The 25125-nt window shown below is 41.0% G+C and overlaps 1 protein-coding gene across 2 annotated transcripts in view; it reads right to left on the reverse strand.

The window, feature by feature from the left end:
- Positions 1-25125, reverse strand: part of WWTR1 (WW domain containing transcription regulator 1) — an 85890-nt gene that overhangs the window by 32275 nt on the left and 28490 nt on the right. For both annotated transcript variants that reach the window (XM_083178038.1, XM_083178039.1), the window contains exon 2: positions 5815-5951. In XM_083178038.1, the coding sequence (XP_083034164.1) occupies positions 5815-5951 (137 nt within the window). The remainder of the gene's footprint in view (positions 1-5814; positions 5952-25125) is intronic.

Here is a 25125-nt window from a genome sequence, read left to right on the forward strand (position 1 = left end):
CAAAAATTCAGAAGAAAAATAATAAAGTTAAGTACATTGTGTTTATATATTACAGTTATGTGGTGAGGGACAGGATGTGCTTCTGTTTGTCCACATGTTATGATTGGCAGCCACTAGCACTGGTTTTGGCTGTTACGTTGCTCATAAATAATATGAATTAATCCTGGTCCACCAACCCAAGGCACCCCTTCATGTGTCCTGAGGAACCCCAGGTTTTCTAGGCACACAGTTTGGGAACCTCTGGTTTAGCTGTAAATAGCTCTAAATGTTCAAGATAGTGTCCATATCCATGGCACTGATATCCTGGTACAATAAAGTCTGCTCTATCTGTAAACACAGAAAGGTGGTGACAGCCCGTGGCTAAAATGTAAGAATTATTCTTGTGCTGTATTGGTATCACGTGTCGTACTCAGTGACTACTTAAAAAAAAAAAAAAAGTGTTCCCAAGGATATTAATATTTGATAGAATTTATCAAATTATGGTGTGGGGGCTCGTTAGTTATTACATTTATTTACATTTATCTCTACTCTGCTAAAGATTTCTGTCAGATAACAAAATACAACATACTTATTAGGGAACATGAAAAACTATACTGCCCTGAGGTGTATTGAAGTAAAATATCACCACCATGCCAAGTCTGCTTTTCCCCATGCTGTCCCCCCGAGGCTATGACTTCTAACCTACAAAATACGATACTGAGAAATGAGCCTTGTGCATACTTGAGAACTCTACATGAACAATCTGGTAGACTCCTGCATTGCAGACATCCTCGTGGACTCCTGGAAGTGCAGCGCACCCTTTTGCTTTCTGCCCACTCACCTAGTGAAAAAGGAGGCGATTGCATGCGATGATCAGGTCATCATCGTGGCCCCACCCCTCCTGCACAATGATGAGAATTGTGGGCAGGTCCATGAGTCCGCAATAGTGAAATGTAGTACAAAAGTCACACATTTGGCAGAGTGGGGATGGCATAAAACATTGCAAAGGGTAAGTTGTTTTTGATAAGAAAAGCAAGTCCAATACTATTTACTCCTAAAGCTGTGACTATTCTATGCTCATTAATATTGCCACTTTTGCACTGCCCATGTGAACCCAGTCAGACTGACAGACTCCGAAAAGAAATCCAACACGTAAGAGTTAACTAAATGCTAGTAAGTGGTGGTGGAAACAATGGGTTAAAAGCAAGGAAATTGAAAATGTCAGTTTTCCATGCTCGTTTAGTAATTTTTTATGCCAACATGAGCATTATTTCACGATATGTTCCCAAAACAATAGGACATTCTCCTCGTCAGTGCAGCAGGATATGGAAAATTCTGCTACATGTTTATAACTTTCTGGGCCCATTACTGAAACTGCTCATTGTTTTGGGGTTTCCTGACAATTTTAGTTCTGATAAAGATTAGCAGGTGTCACTTCTGCAGTTCTACGCTACTAACAAAGAACGGCCCCAAATGTCTTCTATAGCCTCCACTTATTTCATATTTTACATAGTATTTGTTTATTATAGTGTGCTATCCAATTGTAAAAACAGCATCATCACAGTGCTGGGAACAGCACCACTCATTCTGGACTATAATGTAATGCACTGTAGAGCATCTATTAACCAATGGAAGCAAATAAGTCTAAACCTACCTACAGTACCTGTGGGTGATGATCAAAGGTACTGACCAACAGTATCTAGGTCCATAGCCAATACTGTAGGTCAAAGATACCAAAAGGTGGACAGGCACTAGTTTGACATAAACAAAAGGTCAACACAGGAACAGATTGACCTGGAAAAGGTTGACATGAGTATTTTTAGTTTTCTTAGTGTCAATGTCAACACAGGAGCATGTTGACCCCCAATTAGTGTAACGCGTACCCCCGTGGCCTTGGGTTCCCAATCATAGTCCAAATGGTTCATGAAAAAGTCCAAGAAATCGTGAAAAACCCATGTTGACCTTTTCATGTGCTGACCATTGTCGATGTCAATAACTTTAGGTACTTTGTTTTTCGTTCGTCCACCCACCTATTTTTAGTATGTTAACTCTTATGAGTAGGGCCCTCCTTCCTCACGTACTCACCCTACCTCTTTACCTCACCTGTGCTCCTGTCCTGTTCTTCCCTTCCTCTACTTCATCTTTAGTCTCCTTGACAATTTTGACACCTACTTCTGAACTGATGCTGATTTTAGTTCTACCAGCTATACCCCCATTTATACTGTATTTTTCAACACACCCTGTACGTTACCTCGTCATTTTTTTTTGTTTGCTATGTACGGCGCTGCGGACACTTTGCGGCGCCATATAAATAAACGTACTACTACTACTACTACTACTTCCTGTATTTGATTAATAAGTCAGCACAATGGCAACAGATGACTATGCACTGGGTTAGGCGCTATGCTAGTGGCCTGTTATTTAAGTACATGAGTGAGTAGTCTTTCACAGGTTACTAAATCTATGGTTCACAGTGAGGGTCATTCCTTGGAAGCAGCAGTAATATCAGTATATTGTAACAGTGCAGGAGGAGGAGTCTATTACAAGCAGACACCTCTTGCTGCAGTAGTGTTCCCAGCTGCTTCCTAGAACACATCAGAGGAGCTCTCTCCCCCCAGAATCACTGAGAGTCTGCTGCCTTCCTGCATCAGACATCACAGGACCTGTTTGCACACGAGCAGAACGGGTCCTGCGCAATGCATAAAATACTGAACATCAGTACTTTGTACATGATATTGCAGATGCCACAGCACCTGAATGACCCCTGTATTTGAAAATATGGGCCAGACACTGGGTTTGACAGGTACCAAGTGGTATTTCAGCATCTAAAGTGTTGTCTCAATCCTTGCACAGTCAGATGCACACTTGTACACCAGGGGAATATAGCAAGCATGACATCGTAGCTGCGACTATGCCAGAAGACACTACAGCAACTCAAAATCAGCCCTTTAAGTGTTTGAAGTGTGGACATTTATATTGGGGTCTATTTAATTCGGCCTGATGTGCCACTCATTGCGATTTTTTAGCTGTGCACAAATTTGCCATTTATAGTAGCTATATAACGCCTCTATGGGTGGGAGACAAAATCGGTAAAGTGTGGTTCCCGCAATGTACAGTCTATCACCTAATAGGACTGACACTCATAAATCTTGCTTCAAATTGTTTAAGAATGTTTTTTTTAAGTAATAAAATTGTAGATTTGAATCGATTTTCCAGATTTTATTTTCCATAATTTTGTATTGCCTATTTTATTTAAAATAACAATAAAACAAAAACAATCTGGTGCGTAATAGTAAAGGTAAACATACAATCTGTTCTCATGGGCCTGAAACATTTCTTACGAATGTTCTGTCCATATGCATTAATAAACAATCCATTAACATGTGAAGAATATCATTACTCATTTTTAAAGTGCTTCACATGGGAATCTCTAACAGGATTGCCCACCTAGATATGAGGATCAACTGATATAAACAACTTGTTATAAGTGCACTAAATCCTTGGAGCAGACAACGCACCAGACCTCACCTTATGGTTGTTTGTTACAGTTTGGACTCCTTTCATAAGAGACTGTTGGACAGAGACTGTTGTAGCTATTAATATTACTATGAACTCTCACTTCAAAAGAGATGTCACGCAGTCTGGTGTTATACCATCCGTTTGGAAGGCACCGAATGCAAGAAAGCTATTACAGGGCTGTACTGAGTCATTATTGTTTACCAGAATTACCATCACCTAATTTCTAACAGATGGGTTTTGGAATAAACAGTCGATGTTTTGGAAAAGACGTTGAGAGCAGCTTGCAGAAGAAATGAACAAACAAATGGAAGGAAAGCAGGTTTCGCGGCTCTGGGTAAACTATTTGAAGATTAAGTGACCTCTACCCTGAGGTTTTTTTTTTCTTATTATTTGCTCCCAGTCATGTTAGGATGTGGTACTTGCTTAGTCACATTCATATTATTTTGATAAAAGTGTTTATAAGTGCTTTTGTATATTAAAACAAAGCCAACAACTAGTGCAAGCCAGGCAAGGAGGCTCTACAAAGCACACTACATTTTCCATGTTATAAATAAGTTCTTCAGCGAGAGACACATATGTTCCTGATTAAATGTAGAAACCAGGATCAATCTCTGGATGCTAAAAGCGACGAGCCAAGGGATGGCAGGCCTTCAAAAGAAAGTTATGTTATAATTCCAAGTCTAGGAAGAGAACGAGAAGGATAAAGACATAGGTGTAGACCTCCATTTCTTTCAAGATGGAACAGTTCAAAGTGGGTTCTGGGGTGGCGGCCAAGAAATCAGTTTAACTCGCTCTGCGTTTTTCATTATTTTCTTGAAAAGCCTACAAGGATGTTGGCATGCCGTGCATTGGCTGTCTCGCAATTAGGAATTTATGTGTGGTTAAGAATGTGACATTTGACGATTGGAAACCTACAAATAAAATCAAGCTACAGACTTTTAGAGCTACTCTTTTTCAAGATCTGCGGCCAGAAGAAAAAAAAAGTCACGAAAAACCTTGGAATATATATTTATTTTGTTATAACAGACCACAATGATATATCATTATGGGGGTGATTCTTCGGGGAAAGTATCCGATAGTCACTTTTGGGATCAGGGAAGGCGTTTTGAGTTTCTGCCTTTTACACTTAACAACACAATTAGAATAGATGAATGTTGAACCCGATGAACTTTTGTGTTTTTTTCAGCCTTATTAAATAAGTATAAACTGAAAAGGTCTGCGTGAGAGCTAGCACTGCATGTTTTCTGACACTGAGAATTCCTGGACCATCAGCAACCTTGGGGGGTCTGGAGTCTTACTGAAATTCTGGTAATCATCAATAAGGGCCAGGCGCTGGAACAGATAGTTACAGTGCTGTGCACATTCCTCATTCTGTTTACGTTAAATAAAGATGGTTAACGTTAAAATAAAGTTAACAGCCATCTATTCTGCATTGACAGTTTTTGTCATTGCATGATCACACATCAGAAGAGAGGCAAACATACATGTAATATAGCAAGCAGTGCTTAGTCACTGTTACCAGTCTATACAGTGCTGAAGGGAAGTAACAATGACTGGCGCTTAAGCCAACAAATCACAAACAAAAACCATCACCTCCTGGACAAGTCAAATGCAGCACATTACTTCTAAAGAACCAGGAAATATAGCATACAGTAGTTGCCAACTCTGTGGAACTTCCTTCCAGGACAGCCTGATGGGGGAGGTCACAGGGGCAAGTGTAGGGGTGGTACCATGATTTGCATTGATAGTATTTTGAAGTGAGAGCCGTGATAAAGCAATTAAAAGCACATAATGCCAATACAGTTCTTCATGCCTCACTGTAATAGTAGACTACTCTTCTGGGAGAGCCCCCTGATATTTTGTAAACCTACAGGGCAAATAGGAAACTCTTGCTGGGACAGCTTATAGCTGAGCAATTGATAAGAGGAATCAAAAAGAAAGGTTGCAGGGAGCCATATTTGTCTTGCAAACAACTAGTTGGTGGAAGTCACTGATTCATATGAAACCACTTGGCACATTTTGCAATTGGCCAATAGAGACACTTGCTTGAGAACCTATTTTGAATCTTGTGTATGAAAATGAATTGGTCTTTAGTGCTTTAGTGGTCTGGTGTTTCCATACAGAAGTGTGCAGCCTGATTACATCAGTATGTCATTGCCGGCAATGGCTTTAAGCTTTTCCTGTGCAAGGGTTCACAGTAAGAATACGTGTGCATATAAAATTAAAATCCCGCTCAGCAGAAATAACTAAGAATGGTAAATATTCCATACAATACTTTATATCCTAGCAATAAACATTGAGAGAAAAAAAACATACCAAGGTTGGGTTGTGACATCGCCAGTGATCTTTGGCTTATTGGGGTAGAAGTGGTAATAGGAAGGTGGCTCATATGGGTCATTGCCTGTGTCATTGTTTTTCGGGGGTCTTGCCATGTTGTAATTTTCTCCATGTGACTGTTACAAGCAAAAAGAAAGAACAAAGGTTATGATACAAACATGATAACAATTATTAAACAACAATCTAATTGAAATTAACCTGTCAATAATGTTTTAAATAATCTGTGCATAGGTAGACAACACAACTGTCACTTTATCCTGGAAAAATACATACTATACATTGACTTATAACTTTCTGGCAAATCTTCAATTAAATATATTGTTTTTTTGCGGATTCCTTCGTTTCCTTCCTTATCTGATAATTGTAGGATGACTGATCATCGGATTTGTCAGAACAGGGAATCACTATCATTCATAACACTGAGCATATAGAATTGTTACTGCACAATGGGCTAAAAATTTAAATTGTTTTTAAGCCAATTTTTGACTATTTTTTTCATTACAGAGGAAACCGTGTAAAGTAATGACCAAATAATGATCAACTCTCAGAAAGTTATGAAAAAAAGGAAAATTATTTAGTCTGTAAGCTGTCAGCAATAACTGAAATGGTAAATGCTTTTAATTAAAATTTATAGGCAGTGTGAAAATTTGTAGCAGTTTTATTGAGACTAACAAAACATTACAACTTTCCCTGATTAGAATGTATTTTTCTATCTTGACTTACATGGGCTATGCCCATAAACTGATCCATTACAATTTATTTTCTTTCATTATGGAATTTAAATGGATTCATTTGGAAATTCTCACCACTGATCAAATAAAAACAAAACAAAAAACACTGCTTTTTCTTAATGAAAAGTAGGTAAACACAGTTATTCACTACACCTCCTTTTTTAATATCTTGTAGAAGCCCCTGTAGTTGCAATTATGACTGAGGGGTATATTCAACGCTTCTTGCGAGCTGTGACAGCGAGCAGTGCTGACTGCTTGCTGTCACAGCTCGCACGGTCAGTATTCAACTGACCCCCTGCAAACGCTGTTTCTACTTCGCTGGGTTTTTACAGCGCCATGGAAACGACATGTGTGTAAAAACAGCGAGGCTCGCCACTAAATGCAGCGGCTCCCTGCATTAGCCGTGAACCTCACATTTGTCGGGTGACGGCGAGGGTTCCCCTGGAACATTGAATACGGTGAGTGGCCGGTGCTGGGGTTAAACTGCGATGGTCACTTGTTTTTGGCGATCCCCACCGTTTAACCCCCTTGCAGAACGCATTGAATACTGCCCTGAGTCTACTTGGCATGTTTCCATCAACTATGCACTTTTTAGGCAAAATTTCATGTGAATTTTCATTAACAATGTTTTCTTTACAACCCTCCATAATGTGCATATGTGTAAAGTTTCTCACATCTCTGCCACAGAAGACTGTAATTGTGTCAGAATATCCTGAGGCCTGTTGGTCAGCTAGGGAGCACATCCTGTGCTAGTCAAACTAAACAGTTGTTCAATATTCTTTCAATTTCTTTATACATTTTGTTTTAAATAACTTTTTATTGGTTTTTAAAGCAAGAACAAGGAAAAGCTTGATGACAATATGGCTAGGAGGGTGAAAAGGAACATAGAGATGGGAAAGACAGTGGGGGTAGCAAGCTAAGAGGGGTTGAGTCACATGCATAAAACATGTATTAGTAACTGAAAATGAATATGTGACCACATTAACCAACCAGAAGACAGGTGAGGTGAGGGGTAAATGAGGGGAACAAATCGCAAGATTTGCAGGAACACTGTTTGCTACTAAGTATTCATAGAGTGGAAGATGAGGGCTAAAAAGTGGAAGATGAGGTTCAATGTGGATAAATGCAAGGTTATGCATCTTGGGAGACGTAACCATTGTGCAAGTTACAACCTAAGCGGGGAGGCATTAGGTACTTCAGCACTTGAAAAGGATCTAGGAGTCCATATAGATAATAAGCTGGGGTGCAGTGTTCAATGTCACATTGCAACAAAAAAGGCCAACAGAATTCTAGCATGTATTAAAAGGGGCATGGAAACTAGGGACTCAAAAGTAATTATGCCACTGTACAAGGCATTGGTTAGACCACACCTTGAATATGGAGTACAGTTCTGGGCCCCACACTATAAAAAGGACATCATGGAATTGGAAAAAACCCAAAGAAGAGCAACAAAGCTTATTAGGGGAATGGAGAATTTAAGCTATGAGGAGAGATTAAGCAAGCTAGGACTATTTACACTAGAGAAGAGACGTTTAAGGGGGGACATGCTCAACATGTACAAATATATCAGGGGCCAATATAAGGAACTCTCAAGCACTCTTTTTACTGCAAGAAAGGAAACTAGGACAGGAGGGCACGAATTTAGATTAGAGGAAAGAAAATTTCGTTCCCTCAAAAGAAAAAATTTCTTTACGGTCAGAGCAGTCAAACTTTGGAACTCTCTTCCTGGAGAGGTGGTGTTGGCAGATACAATAAATACGTTCAAAATAAGGTTGGACAAGCATTTATTGGATAAAAATATCCAGGGTTACTAATAAGAACCATATTCTGTCTTTTACAAGGGATAAGCTATTAAAACGTAGGTTGAACTAGATGGACGCAAGTCTTTATTCAGCCTTATCTACTATGTATGTAAGTTTGGCCTCAACGTGATCTATAGTCTTTCTGTTTCTTTATTATGAATTTGGTAGTGCTTTGGGATCTTTTTAAAGTCTCTGAAATATTATTTCGCCCGCACCGTGTGTACGGGGCATTATAATATGTAGCCACTTTAGGAAATATTGTAAACAGCAGGTTTTGTACGATCATCAGATTTTCAAAACAATGGTATTTTAGAATATTTCTATGAAAGTATCAGTTGACATTAGTAAAATTAGTGATACAGTGGTGATAACATGGAAGGTGATAATGCACCAGCCAATAAACTATGGGGGTTATTCTGATTCACTTCGAAAGGCAAAATGACTCTCTAATGGTCAAAACCATATACACTGCAGGTGGGGCAGATGCAAATTGTGCAGAAAGAGTTAGATTTGGGTGGGGGGTGTACTTCAAACTGATATCTATATTGCAGTGTAAAAATAAATCACCCAGTATTTACCCTGCACAGAAACAATTAAACACCCAAATCTAACTCTCTCTGCACGTTACATCAGCCCCACCTGCTGTGCACATGGTTTTGTCCATTAGAGAGTGATTTTGCCTCTCCGAGTGAATCAGAATAACCCCCCATAGTTTATTGGCTGGTGCATTATCACCTTCCATTTTATCACCACTGTATCACTTTACCAAGCTTAAAACATCTGCATCACATCAATTTTACTAATGCCAACAGATCCTTTCATTGAAATATTCCAAAATACCATTATTTTGAAAATCTGATGATAGTACAAAAACTGCTGTTTACAATATTTCCTAAAGTGGCTACATATTATAAATGCCCCGTACACGCGGTGCGATTCAGTGTCACTTCCGATTCGCTGGACAGATATAAAAGAGACGGATGTAAAAGGACGGCATGTCTCTTTCTTTTTACTTATACAGTAACTTTATTTATTTAGATTTAATTACAACAAAAGGCACGCACACGAAAATACGCACTCTTTAAATATATTTTATAAAAATGTGCATTAGTAAATTGATAATGTATTCTACGCATAATGACAAGATAGTTTCATCATCATTGGAGCTGCCATTATGTAATATATCTGGCTTATTTGTGACCCAAAAACATTCCTTACATTGTTCAATTTTTTTAAAGCGCCAGGCAGATCAATTCAATCGTTCGGGCACAACTGCACTAATCATCATCTATCATGCCCAAAAGCACCGGGTTTAGACATGTAAAGCGTTCTACCTGTACAAAGTCATGATCAGCGCGAGCGAACAGCAGTTTGAGCATCCAAACAGCTGACTGTTAGCAGATTTCTGCTCACTGACTCAGGAGGCTGCAGCTACAGAAATCTTACAGTCGCAGCCAAACAGCAGAACTAGGGGGCGCCAATAGCTAACAGGTGCACACTATTCGATTAATGTTGCTAATCATCCGATTGGCTGTTGGGATCTGATGCACTGCACATGGTATTGCATACCGGAACTTCCTGACCCTGTTAAGGAGATCTAAAGAAAGTACACACTGAGCTAGATCTTGCCAGTGTGTACGGAGGCAAACCGATCCAAAAACTGCTCTGTCGGATCGGAGCCTTTATCAGATTGGCATGCACTATAGTGTGTATCTAGCTTTAATTGTTAAAATGACAACAGTCTCACTTTATTATGCGCTTTCACTTCTGCAAAAAAACACTGTAGCTACATCTTTTATTCACAGAGAAATAACTACGTATATTTCTTTATATAAACAGCCCAAGAAATGTCGACAAGAAAAGTCTGACTCTTTTGTTATGCAAACATATTGCAATTACAAAGAACAGTAGCTTGGAGTCAGACATACATTGTAATGACCCCTGGTGCCAAGATAGAAGCTTTGTCACTGGAAGTAAAGAGGAGATCTTATGACTCAGTCACATCAAAGCATGACCACCCTCTGGGTAAGTCAGGAAGGGATATGTCATAAAATTCAAACTCGTGAAGGTTTTATTCATTTATTGCCCTTTACTGACTGATAGCACACACAGTGCCAGGTCCCTGCTGAGACACCCACTCCAGATACACTGGCAGGAGTTGGGAAACCTATTGACATTGTAGTTGACTAAGTGATGCGTCACTCAGTGGAACACCAACAGTAATAAAGGGATTATACGCTGTGCCATTTCCCTTTCTGATATTCAAGGATTAATGAAATGACAGTGCTTTAAAGCAAACCATTATTGATGTATATGTCTGGGCTAACTGTGACAAAGTTCTCCAACTCTTCCCAGAGAGAGTACTTGGTAATGTAACTGTATTGCATACTTTGCAAAAAGTAAACCACAGCACAAAATAAATGTATTTGTGTAATAAAGACAAAAATCAGGGATGGTCTCTCTAGAAGATTTGTAAAAGTCCATGTTTGCTAATTGTAACACCGAGCAAAGTATGCTAAAGCTATGCTAATTCAAATACATAGTAGTAATATAATATAACGGATGACTTATCAATGCTCTTAGAGATCGCAGTTACAGTATAGTGTCAGTTGGAAAATCTCCCGTATCAATATTTGTTGATTTCATTATTATTATTGTCATTTGTCCAATGTACACGGCAAAAGGTGTGCGAGGAGGTGAACTGAAGTCAATTTCCTTATTTCTTATCAAGCGCTCTGTTTGAGGCGATAGATCTGTTGTTTTAATGTTGGCGGCTGCTACTTAACTGACAAGACAGGACATGTGAGAGCCTGTTCACCTTGCAGACCTGTAAACACACCTAGCACAGCAGAGGTTAGCCAGCCTCCCATACAGGTGCTGCTGCTGCGGCAGGCTGACTGGGGCACTGAAGTGCAAATGTTCACCTTATGAAAAGGCGGAAGCTCTATCCAGCCTGCCCACACCTAAGGACATGTAGGAAAACCGGCTATTCTGGCAGTGAGAAAGAAAGATAACAAAACACACAAAGTACTGTAAACAATTAACGAAAGAAAAACTGAGATTGTACGAAGAGATCACATCTTGTGCACAAACTGCATCCTGTGGGTTGTACGGTAATAACTACGGTGTCATTTTCACCGGTTTCAATGATTTAGTAACATCCCTTTTTTAGCTGTCTACATAAATGTAAAAGGACTTGTACACATGAGCTTAAAATAAACAAACAAAAAAAACAATAAAGGTTAAAGCATTGAGAAAACCTGGATGACACCAACGTGCTCGGTAATTTATCCTGGACCTGGGTGCAGGGAGGTGCTAGAAAATGCCAGGTGGAGCACCAAACAAAAAGGCCCAGGGGAGAACACTGAATTAAAACATATACTGGGCCTATGAGTGTGAAGCAGAAATAAATGATGAAACACTTCAAAAGGGGTATGGGTCATAGAGTCAACAGTCAACAGGTCAATCACTATTGGTCAACAGACAAAAGGTCGACAAACATTCGGCCGACTTGGTCAAAAGGTCAACAAGCAATAGCTCGCCATGAAAACTGTTGGCAATAACTATTAGACAACGCTAATTAATTCCTGGATTTCAATCGTCACTATTCCTAAAGGTCGTGATACAGAAACCAAATTTCTGAAGGAATGAGAAGATATCCACCATGCGCACCTTCTGAAACTATAGGACCGATTCAGACCTATTCGCAGCCCTGCTGATAGGCCGTGCATGCACACAGAACTCTGTGCACATGCACAAGGTCCCCCTGCGGGTTGCAAGGCGATTGACAGCTGGCTGGCATTTGTAGGTGGAGCCCCAGTGTTTTCAAAACACCTTTGCTATCCATGCATGGGGAGACCCTCTGGTGGGCAGCATTTACCTGGGCTCTGAAGATTCACAGCCCAGCGATCAGGTCTGAATATGGCTCTATGTGTAGTGTGCATACAGAGAGACTACTGCTCAGTCCTCATCATGCACAATAAATGCTAATCTGGAAGCAATGGGACCTTGTTATACTCAGAAAACCATTAATAGTGTCATAAAAAGTGCAATGTTGCTGCAAGCACCATGTCTTCATTGGGGCACACTTTGTATGATTCAGTAATGCTGGTTTTTGCATTGCTATATAAAGAATGTGTTCTTCATATGACAGTTTAACATGCATGTTGTGGAGTGTGCAACTGCGGTCTAGATATAGTAGGACTTCCGAGGTAATTACAAATTCATCAAGATAAAAATGGGGGTTACACTGCGCTAAAACTTGAAAAAAAGCTGCTCAATAAAATAAGGGCAATATAAAACAAGAAAATGAGCGCTAATGAGGATTTAGAAAAGGAATAGATAAAAGTGGGAAAAACACCTAAATATGTTTTTCCCATCATTTTTCTGCTAAACAGATCTGTACAAGATGGCCGCCCCGCACTTTATGGAAGAAACAATCATAATTCAATAATACATCTCTCATGGAGAAGATCCTCCTATATGCAGTTTAGCTGATAGACTTGAAAACCACTTTAAGATGTGGCTGGAACTGACTACAGTAGAAGAAGACTTCTCCTCACACATGTCCTCATCTCTTTTACAGTCTAGCAATGACTCATCCAATTGGAAATGAAGTTACTGTAATATAGCTTAATGACAAGACAGATGTCTTTGGCACCCATCAGGATACTTCTTCAATCTGGTCACTGTCTATTTAAGTCCTAGTCAGTCCTATTTGTGAATTGATATTATAGTATTGGGAAACATATTGATAGGAAGCAAAACATTTTTTTTAATGACAACAACAAAAAGAGTATCAGTACTCTTGAATACAGAAAGGATTTCACATAAGTAATCATAATAGTCACCAATCTTATCTAGATTTGGTCTTGATGTAACTGTTCTAGAACAGTTCTGTATAACTCACATGGAATTGGTCCAATGATTCATTCATTTGCAGATTTGCCAGCATTTCATAACATAAGGCCTGCCTCCGGGAGAGAATAAGTGCTGCAAGAATGTGCCCGGATCCACAGAACGCATATATTTATTTTGGAGTTATGTTAAAAAATCATGCAAAGTGATGAGACAGACTAACTATCATATCAGAAGCCCTTTATAGAATCTCTTGCCAATTGAGTGGGTTGAAGATTCATATATCTAGTTGTGTGCCTTTAGGAGTTATAAAACGGTAGGCAAATTTATTTATTGTAAAGCGCAATGGAATCTGCTGCGCTATATAAGAAACTGTAAATAAATAAATTAAGCCAGAAATCTAAATTGTCAAAGCCAGGGTTAATATACAGGGATATAAACTGTGCGAAATCGGTCAGAAATATTATGGCTAAATACTGTATTTACAGACCTGAATAACTTGCAAATGGGAGATTGGGATGACCCATAGCAAATTCAATCTAGGGCAAATCTGGAAATTCCAAGATCCAATAAACCAAAGTGTTTAAGTTATTACTGGAGTCAAAAAGTTGGTTTCACTGATGCCAAAGTAATCACATCCTGGCCAGAGACCATACCAACTTTCAGTCAACATTCCACTAGTTCCCTGGTTGGAACTAAAATCTGTTAATGTATTGGAGCAAATGACAAACAGCAATTTGCTCCCAAACACCAGAATGTGGACAAAAAGTGTTGCTCAAACTAGTTGATCAAATCAATATGGATTGAACCAACTTATCTAAATGACCGTTTTATGCTGATATAAGAGCAGATTGCGGATTGTTATTTGTTCCCATACCTTACCACATTTTCAACTAGTTGGATGAAAGATGGTGTGGTGTATGGTCAGCTTTAAGCTGGGTACAAACTAGGCAATGTGGAAAGGGCGCTATGGGTGTCCAGATTTACCTTAAACTCCCCAACAAATGAAATAGCGCATTTGCACATTGGCCCTTATTCTGGTTCACTCACAAAGGCAAATTCCTTCTCAAATGGACAAAACCATGTGCACTGCAGGTGGGGCAGATGTAACTTGTGCAGAGAGAATTAGATTTAGGTGGAGTTTTACTTCAAAGTGAGATCTATATTGCAATGTAAAAATAAAGCAGCCAGTATTTTCCCTGCACAGAAACAAAATAACTCACCCAAATCTAACTCTCTCTTCACAAATTACATCTGCCCCACCTGCAGTGCACATGGGTTTTGTCCATTTGAGAAGGAATTTGCCTTTGCGAGTGAACCAAAATACCCCCCCCCCCCCCGTGCAATTGTATAAACAACCTAACGATATATCATGCTTCCTTAGGCCAGTTGGTCGCTAATGATACATATGTATATTTATCAGGTAGTGTACACACTAGACCAGTGGTTCCCAACCCTGGTCTTCCGGACCCCCCAACAGTTAACGTTTTTCAGGTCTCCACACAGAATCACAAGTGACATAATTAGCTCCACCTGAGGATCTTTTAAAATGTGTCTGAATAATGAGTGCACCTGCTGCGTGACCTGGAAAAAGTGCACTGTTGGGGGTCCTTGAGGACCAGGGTTGGGAACCAGTGCACTAGACATTTGAACAAGATCGTTCACAGTATCCTCTGATATCACTGCATTACCATCAGATGAAAAGATGCGAATAAACACATGATAGAGATAATGCATAAATGGCTGATGCGTATGATTTATCGTTCCAATTTATCTCAAATGAAGAACTGTACTATTTATCCCTTAATGCAGTGGTTCCCAAACTGTGTGCCGTGGCACCCTGGGGTGCCTTGGAGGACATGCAGGGGTGCCCTGGGCTGGTGGTCCAGAACCAATTCAAGTTTTTTATGTCCATTATAATAGTCAAATTGTGGACAAACAGAAGTGAATCCTGTCTATTACCACATAACTGACCCCAATACCCCTTTCACACTGCAGCTATAACACAGTAAATTGCTGATTTTTAACCGTTTCAAAACGGTTATAGATGCAGTGTGAAAGTACCAGTTTTAAATTACCGGTTCAAGAGAACCGGTAATTCAATACGTTTAAAAAGCAGAGTCCTACAGGGTTCAGACCTGTGATTTCTGCAGTGTGAACGGGTCTGAACCGGTATTTTGGACCCTACACACTGGACCCCCCACTCCCCTGGTACCTGGCCAGTGGAAACTCGCGCCCCCCCTCGCACCTTGCAAGATGGGGCTCCCCCCCTTCCCGTGGAACCGCGGCATCTCCCACACCCTCCCCAGGTAAAGTGGCATCTCCCACACCCTCCCCAGGTACCTGGGGAGACAGCAGGAAGATAGCGTTGACGGCTGGGGTCACGGAGGGGAAGTCCGCCTGAAAAGGCTCCCCCGCGGCGAACAGCCGGTTCCCACGTCGACCCCTGCCTGCAGCCGGTCCCACTGGAGTCTCCATCAGAGAGGCGTGGGTGAGGGTGGCCCGGGAGCTGGGGGGACCCGAGCAGCGGCCGCTCTGGGAGCGCTCCTAACAGGCCTCCACAAATCATCCCAGCTGCACGGCCACAGCTCCCGCAGGTCGGAGCGGAGGGGGTGAAGGCAGCAGCCGCACAGCAAGATGCTGCTGCAGGCGGGTGAGTGGGGCTTCTGCCCGGGGAAGGGGAGGGAGGTAGGTACTGGTCTGGCTGTTGGTACGGCGGTGGGGGGCTGCTGCTTTGGCTGCCGCCTCCGGGTCACCCCCTGAGCAATGCAGCTCTAATGCCCAGCATTGGGGTAGCTTTGCTTGGTGTGCTTGAGTGCGCGCTGGCAAGCACCAGGGGAGGAATGACATATTACTGATTAATTACCGTGTACCTTTCACAACGGGTTCAATGTGAAAGGTACAAAAACGGTAATTAACCAGTAATATACCGTTTACAACATGCAATGTGAAGGGGGTTAAACTTGCTCTGACTCGGTTAAAGAAACGTTTAAAAAACCGGGTCAGAGCAGGTTGTGCAATGTGAAAGCAGCATTAGTATGAGAAATAAACACAATTTATAAACACAATTAAGTTAATATTTTTTTCTGACTTACTCAATAAGAAATCTTTAGCCTAGGGGGCGCCGCAAAAACATTTCTGATGCTTCAGGGTGCCGTGATTCAAAAACTTTGGGAACCCCTGCCTTAATGTGTGTATCCAGCTTTAATCTTTAAAAGAAAATATAAAACATCTAGGAATTAAAATGTAACAGTTTGGCTATTGAATTTTAAATAATGTTGTCCGTGGACCATTTCATTTCCAGTGGAGGAGAATGCCTTTAAAGCTTACCATTACGTCAAACAATGGTTTCACAGATGTAATGATGTCTGCCCGCTATGTCCGTTGCATTCAGTTGGATTTACCGTCATGTATGCGCAGGGCAATAATAGCACAAATTAAATAAATGAACCCATTTTTAAAAAATGATTTACTTCTGTTATACCAAGATCCTAGTAAAAATTTGCCACAAGACAAAGCACGGGGACTTTACAACCGGCGAATGTAAAGGGCGAAGCCCTATCTTTGGTGAAAACACCCAGCAGTGTTAATTGGGTGGTAAAAAGAGATAGCTTACTTTGCAAAGAGAGAAGCATCTTTAGGCAGGATTTAATTATTAACTTGGCAGTAGTCGCACCCACGCATTTATTTTAAATAATGATATGACCCGTTTCACTGTGAACAAGCCCATGTTTTGCTAATGTTATGCCCCGATCTATATTTATGTTCTAGGCTGTAAATGAATATCTTTAAACAGTTAAAGAGGCACAAACACAATTGCAAGTGGCTGGAGTGTGCCCAGCAGGTGTGTCAGGTAGAACCAGTAACTCTTCAAGAGTGGCCTAGTTATACTGCTTTAAATAGAATAATAAAGGTGATTATATGCCGACACCTACAATCACGTTTTGTGGGACATGAGGCACGTGGCTGAGAAGCGTACAGGTATAATGTGGCTTGTCTATGCAATGGAACATTTATAGTTCTAACATCAAGGTATATCATTCTAAGCTTCATCTCTCTAGTGTCAGATTTGATTGGTGGACCTACTGTAGTAGTGAAAACAAAGGAAAACATGGTTGCCTTTTAGACAATGAAATCAATACTAAATCCATGTTTCCATTGCAACCAAACATGGTCAGGATTCTGCCAAATCCCCAATATACCCAATAGGCCCATTTCTTTGGATTATATTATCTCTAATGTAGGAGATTTATTTTTAGAATCTAGTCTGCTACCTTGTGATTGCCTCTGTGTTTCTGTATGTGTGAAAGAGAAGTAGTTTCACTCGCTGCCAGCAGATGGTAATCTTTCAATTACACGTGGACACTAGACATCTATTTTTATTCTAAATATAGTAAGTAATTCATTAATGTTAGGAAATGAATTGATGAATAAAACTCAAGAGCCACACAACACACTTAGCGATATACAGGCATTTTCTAAGCGATCTTACTAGATCGCTTAGAAAATGCTCCTACATCGCTCAGTGTGTAGGGGCCATAGCGATGCGCGTCGCTACCGCCCAGTGATTAATATCCAGCACGCTAGATATTAATTGGTCAGGGTCAGTGAACACTGGCCCAGATAGATCACTCAGCACACAGAGCTGAAACACTTTGTCATGAGCGATCATGCTGAAGCATTCTGAGCGATCTAGCATCGCTCAGAACACTTCAGCATCGCTGTGTGTGTGGGCCCCTTAAAGTGTCAGGTTTGTATACAGACAGGGAGCTAACTAGTAAAGAGAGCAGTGTCACCACAGCATCCACAGCTCACAGAGAGCTCAGATATCTAGCAACCATATTCAAATATAAGTAGCCAGGAGTGCAGTACATATGGTCTATCTACAGTACTAAAAAGGTAGAAATCTCATATTTCCCTTTTAATAAAGCCACCACGGTGGTAATGACTATCATTGGGCACGGTCTTTGACAGTAACAATGATATTCGGTGCTCAGTACGTGGGAAAAATGCTCTATTTTTTTTTTATTACATTTTTGGCAAGATACATATATTAACTTTTTTCTAACATTTACTAATTTTTTGTGTTTTCTTTTCTTTTTTGAAAGTCGAATCCAAATTTAATGCTTCCAGACCACAGTGATTGGGTGATGAGCCTTGCATTTATCCATATATAAAATGGGACAAATGACCTGCATATGTCCCCTCAAATGGTTGGCCAAGCCACTGTGGTACAGTAGCTGTGCATTCCTACTGTGTCCCCTTTAGGCCCCAGTCCAACACTAAAAACATGATTAACTTACATCTAATCATAGAATCTGGTGCAACAAAAACATTCTGAAAACATCCATCAGCTATGGAACTAAGGTGGCAACACTTCTTGGAACTCCCACATATTGGGATCTTCAGCTTGTAAACTAGGTGTGATTTATTCCTCTAAAAGACAAATGAGGAACGGCAGAGGATAGAAATATCCATAAGCAGAACACTTTGTGCCCATGTTAAATAGACGTATATTACAGGCTGAACTAGGAATAGAACTCTAGTATAACAGGACTGACTTCCTGCTCGTACAACACTCCCCTTCATCCACTACCACTTGAAATGAGATGGAATCAATAACAACTCTGTTGTAGAACATGCCGTGTAGATTAAGGTAGGCTTTGAAGAAAATTGGAAACAAGTTGAAATGGCTTGTTTAGCAAATGCATAATACTTATCCCAATGTAGGATGAATCAAATACAGTTTGCAGAACGAACGGAAAATTGCTTCTTCAAGCATGATATAGCTGTCACACACGAGAGCTATTGAGCTATTTACGTATACTTCTGGCCTACACACAGCGTGCAGTAATTTTGGGTGTTGAAACAGTATTCAGCAAGCCAATAATTCATGTGTTGGTGGTCTACACCCCCAATAATCTTCTGCCTCAGTAACGTCACTAGTTCCTAATGACAGAATAGGCACAATATTGGTTCAATTGTCTGTAGATAATAGGTAGACTAGATGACTCTATGGTACTGAACTGAAGGCCTTCATGATACTATTGAGATTTATCAAACCTTTGAGAGATAAAGTTGAGGTAGCCTATAGCAACGGATTAGCTTCTGTCGTTCTATAGGCTGTGCTAGATAATTGATAGCTACATGCACGGATTTATTGGTCAGTCTACCCCTATCTATAACATTAATAGCCGCCCCCACGCTCAAATTGTATTATTTTCATTATCAGGTTATAAGCCCTGAATTGGAAAACTTCACATGTCCTACCCCATCCATAGTTCACTCAACGTGGAAGACAGTGGACATATTGTGAAATGGGAAATTTCAGACTGCATAATAAAGTAAGCATACAATTGCTGCCCACAGAAAGTGGCGCCCCCCAACATAGTGCCTAGTGGGAAATGGGCCACTGACTAGAAGCAGATGTCTATGGGCAACTTCTCTACAATATCACTCTCTAAGGTTTGATACATCTACTCCTGAGGTGAACATCTGCTGGGCTGGTTCCCAGATTCTGTTGGCTGGACACCAGAACTGACTATGAGCTTGTCCATTGACCCTGTCCCTACCTAATAATTTTAGACTGTTCATTCTGGGTAAAGAGGCTGGAGTCACATCAATATAAGTTACATACACATGTCGGGCCTTATTCTGGTTGGCTCACTCGGATACACATTCGGTCGGAATGCGTTTTTCTGCTGAGTGCGCATGCGTACCATAGACAATGTGCATGTGCAATGGCGGCACACCGCACTCGGATGGAACTCTGTGTATAACACCGAGCACAACCAGTCAATATGGGCATAATGTGGGCGTATCGTTGGGCGCAGTCTGAAAAGTGGGCAAAACTGGGCATAAACCGGGGAATATACATGGGTGTGGACCAAACCGGCAGGGCGGTGGCCTCAGTCTGCTCACCGAGCGATCATACCACTACAGCCCCATAACCTTCGGTGGAAAAAAACACAGGTTTCATGACTCGCATGCCCACCCAGTTAATTGGCACCGCATTCGCTCGGGCAATCACCACGCACCGTAGCGAAAATACTCCCAGCTGCACACAATACTAACCCAGTGCTCGGGTCAATTTAGTTTCATTAACCCATTAAGTCACTGCAGCCCACAAACACGGAAGGCAGACATTTGGAAGAAACTTATCTGCATTCATAGCTATCCAGTCTCCGAGCGGTAAGAATGAGATCCGTCTGAGCACGGTAGCGTACGTGCATTTGCAAGCCACTCCCCTTTGCTTGTGCGACCGACCAAACGTGTGCGGTGCAGGGGTGGATTTAGGGATGAGAGCGCCCCTAGGCACAACAATAATGTTCACACTCCCCCCACCTCCTGCCTAATTGTATTATTTTTATTGATTACTAATAAGCCCTCATTTGATAATAGCCAATATATTGGATTTATAAAAAAGCCACTAACTGCAACATATTCTTTTATTATGAATACATATTTACTAAGTAGGACAGTTTACAGGGGCAGTATCTGCATGTCCTATCCATTTACACTCTATTTAAGATGGAATATAGTACAGTACAGTTGATATTTTGCAGTTACTGTATTGGTACATTTTGGGCTGGTAGTACTATCACAGGCATCCAAGTGCCGCCCCCAAACATGTGCCGCCCCTAGGCACGTGCCTCACGTGCCTAAAGGGAATTTCGGCTCTGGTGCGGTGGCTTAATGCGTGTGCTTTCACTCTCTGAGCAAGTGAGCAAGGTGTACGTTTGGATACGTGTGAATTTGTATTCGAGCAAGTCAACCAGAATAAGGGCAGTGTTGTCCATCTTTCCATCACAGTTTTGTTTTTTAGAAAGCCCTCTTCCCATCGTACAAGTAAAATTTTGTGAGATCACAGCAGTTAAAAACACAAAAAAAGGTACACGAACTTTCGCGCAAAAACTGGATATTTAACCAGCACAAAAAAAACTGAATAGCCCGTAGCTAAAAAAATTAAATAAGGAAAAGCTCGAGGCTACCCCAGTTTTTCACAGCTGTTACATTTTTGGGGCTAATTGAAATCCCCCTTATTCTGAAGAGACAGCAATTTATACCCATGTAAAATTACATTACAAATGTATTGAATGGTTCTTGAACAAAGAAAGTGTACCATGTATTAGGAGGATGCTCAATATCATTTTTTATTTAAAACACATAAAACCCAGGATTCTCACAGAATTCCTTTTTAAACCATTATTCTTCTCCAAGAACTTGGGCACTATTTGTTTTGCAACGTTTGTCTGTGTTATTTTTAAGGACATTTAATGCTACCTTTTGTTCTGTGGACAGAGACTGATTTTAAGATGTGGAGCCCCTGATTATGCTCCATACATGGCCGAATGTCCCAGCGTGGAGGTGAAGATTCCAATGGGACGGCTTGTTTGTGTCTATTCTTAGGCTGCTCTTAAAATACTCTGTTGGCACACATTATAAACTTCTTGCCTTCGTCCCACATTTACAGCTGTTGCAAAGCACTCTGGGTGGCTCCACGCTATACCCTTGAAAACAACTGGTGGGAACATTGAACCGGTCTCTGTGCAGCTGTCAAACTTTACAGTCAAGCTTAAGAAATGGTCCTGCCCTCTTAAAAGCAATATCTGTCTGCAATGCAATTTAACAAAGTATAATACATCTCACCCACTTAATGAGCAATAGTCCAAGTATTTACATTATGAGGGTGGGTCAAAAGATTAACAAATATATCCCTCTAAAAGCTGCACTGAAAACATATTATTCTTCACAACCCTGCACAATGGATGTTTCCCAGCAACTTTTAGTTTTTAACGCTCTCATCTCCAGATAGCTCAGCAGTGATGTGGGCAGTAAATTATTGGTGTCTTGCAAATGTCCGGATGACAACAGACATCTAGCTGAGTTCTGGGCTGTTGACTGAGTTCATTGTTAGTATACTGAATGCTCTAGACTTACCACTGTAACCAATGACACATATGGAAACAAAACCGTCTTTATTTCTATTGGTAATTTAACATTTTAAATCTGGAATGGACCCAGAGAGTGAGAACAAAGGGGGAGAAACTGAAACAGACAATTCACATTGTGTTTCTTGCTGCAAACAGACTGATACAGTATGTCTGTAACCCATTAGTAGAGATGCATTTATCTAGCTAATAATGTCGCCATTGAACTATCCAAGCAATTGTGCTCTAGGTCTTTGAAGTGTAGAGTCTCATACATACAAGTATTCATTTTCCATATTTAATTTGATTTCTTTATACTTCTTAAAAGCACTTTGGTGCCAACAACTCAAAAAATAATGGAAGTGATTGTTGCATTTACTCCTATTTGCGTTAATTGTGACATTGACACAACTTCCAAAAGCTTCAAGTTTGGTAGAAATAATGGGTTTCTATGAGAAGGCTCAGGAGAGAACAGACTATGCTCAAGGATGCTTTAACTATATGCTTGTAACTTTAATAGGGAGATTCATCAAACCTTCGACGGAGGTGTTGCCCAACCAATCAAACTCCAGCTATCATTTCATATAATGTACTCTGCTGCTCTTTGGTAGCCGGCATTGTGGAAAAGGAAACGGGGCAACCATATCATCAATCACACGGCCCACTGTACTGGGAAAGAGGCTGGGATCCTATAGGCTGGTGTACTCTCCCTGGAGTTTGGGAGATTTCCCTAGAATTCAGTTGCAGGATAGTAGACAAGTAGTGTTCATTCTAGCACCTGCCATCTTTAAAAACCCATGCAGTTCATCTTCCCTGCCTGGGGTGTCGCTGTCTACTGTAGTGCTTCTAGCACAGTGTGGTCTGTATATCAGCACTGATAAAGACCTGTGCTAGAAACATTACAGCAGACAGCGACACCCCAGGCAGTGAACAGGAACTGCATGGGTTTTCAAAGATAGCGGGTGCTATAATGAACACTATATATTATACATATATACACATACTTGCCTACTTTAAAAAACTAGTTTTAGGGAGATTATAGCATACCTCCCAACATGACAATCTCCAGGAGGGACACAATGCTCTGTTCCTGGACTTCCCTCTTAATTTATGGATTGCCTTCAACCTGTGTGGGACTGGTTAATTGAAAAGAAAGGAGTTTTACCACAGGTGATGGTAATCATACATTAAGTGGAAAATCCAGGAACAGAGCATTGTGTCCCTCCTGGAGAGGGTCATGTTGGGAGCAGTGGCGTAACTACTGTAAGGCAGCTTGGGGGAGCAAGCAGCAGCGGGGTCTATGTGGGTGCCAGCACCCGCTCAACACACTGACATGCTGCTGCCTGCCGTTGCCCACTGGCTGAGCATCGGAGGTGAGTCAGCCTCAGCGTGGGTGTGCCATGGTAGACGACAAATCCCCCCACTGATTCAATTGACTGTACACAGAGCTTGCTATTGACTACTGTGTACAGGATGGGCATGCTAGAGCAGCCAGGGATGTGTTGAAGCCAAGTGTCTGCTGGTCTCTCTTCCTCTATTCTGCTTCAGCTTCTCCATTATGCGTGTGACGTCATCACGTCACACACTGGAGAGGAGCGGGGGGCGCCGCAAACTTTTTGGCAGGGGGACCAAAATGTATAGTTACGCCACTGGTTGGGAGGTATGTTATAGTTGGTAATAGACTTTTGCAAGGCACCCCACTGAGGCGGCGTGCGGAGAGATTGTGAACATGGCACCTAGTGCGTACTTACATCTGGGAGGAATCTTTTGAAATTACTTATATCCAAATTTAGAGCCTCAAAGCAGTTAGTAAGACCTACTGTACTATACTTGCTAAAGTGCTGGGAAATAGTACTGATGATTTAATGTAAATGTATCTATCTCCCATACATTTTTTCCCCAAAAAATGTAACATCGTCATGTTGGCTAGGTGAAATGAAGGAGATTGCTAGACTAATGAGGGAGAGAGGGAGATTGCTGCTATTTCAGGGAGTCTCCTGCAGAATGCAGGAGGGTAGGCCACTATGATATACATACACACACACACACACACACACACACACACACATTATTACAAACATAAAACATACACATATATCATATTGCACAGCTTAAAAAGTACTGAAGATTTAGAACATCTGTGCTTTCTGTATTATGGTACAGGATCTACATGGTTAAAAATAAGCATCAGCACTTTTAAGTGTAAGGTGTTTGGCAGGTTGGATTCCTGACACTTGTGAAGGGGGATGTTTTCAACTTAGTGACAACCTAACTTCTCCCTGTGCTCAGAGTTTCCAGTGGATAATGTGAGAGGTCTCGCAGAGTTCAGCTGTCTGACAGAGCAGTCCCCTTCTGTGGAAAATTAGCACCATCCCTTCAAATGCATTTGTGCAAAGCAGGTCCTGGCACAGCAAGTAACACTAATCATTCTCAGAGCCCAAACTTTAAACTTAGGAAAGGATTAACCTCTTCACCACCTGTTCCCAGGCGAGCCACAGCGTCAGTTTGTTTCAACAAAACATTATTTTACAAGCAAGAGCAATATCAAACTGTATGGGTGAAATTTAATAGGATGAGAGATTCAGAAAGTGAGAGATTTGGTGAGAAATCTCCAGTTTTTTTTAAAGCGGCAATCAATTTACACACACACACACACACACACACACACACACACGTACGTACAGGCATCAGTTGCATCTCCATTTGCAGTAGAAGATAATGGAACATCCGCATGTAGGGAGGGTTTGTAGACAGTATTGCAGGTTATGCAGAGTTTTGCGTACATGTAATTACATCCTATTTCCAGATAGAACGTTTGTTGGAGCAAGTGCCCATTGATTATGATGAGGACAGCTATGAACCCGAGCATACGCACAGGAGCAGTCTACCCCATGCATTCAATTGTGCATCAGCCCATATGTATGTATATGGTATATGCTTATTAATGTTTCACCACCACCCACAGACAAA

This window comes from Crinia signifera, chromosome 3 (assembly GCF_055691185.1).
Source record: "Crinia signifera chromosome 3, ASM5569118v1, whole genome shotgun sequence".
Lineage (NCBI taxonomy): Eukaryota > Metazoa > Chordata > Amphibia > Anura > Myobatrachidae > Crinia > Crinia signifera.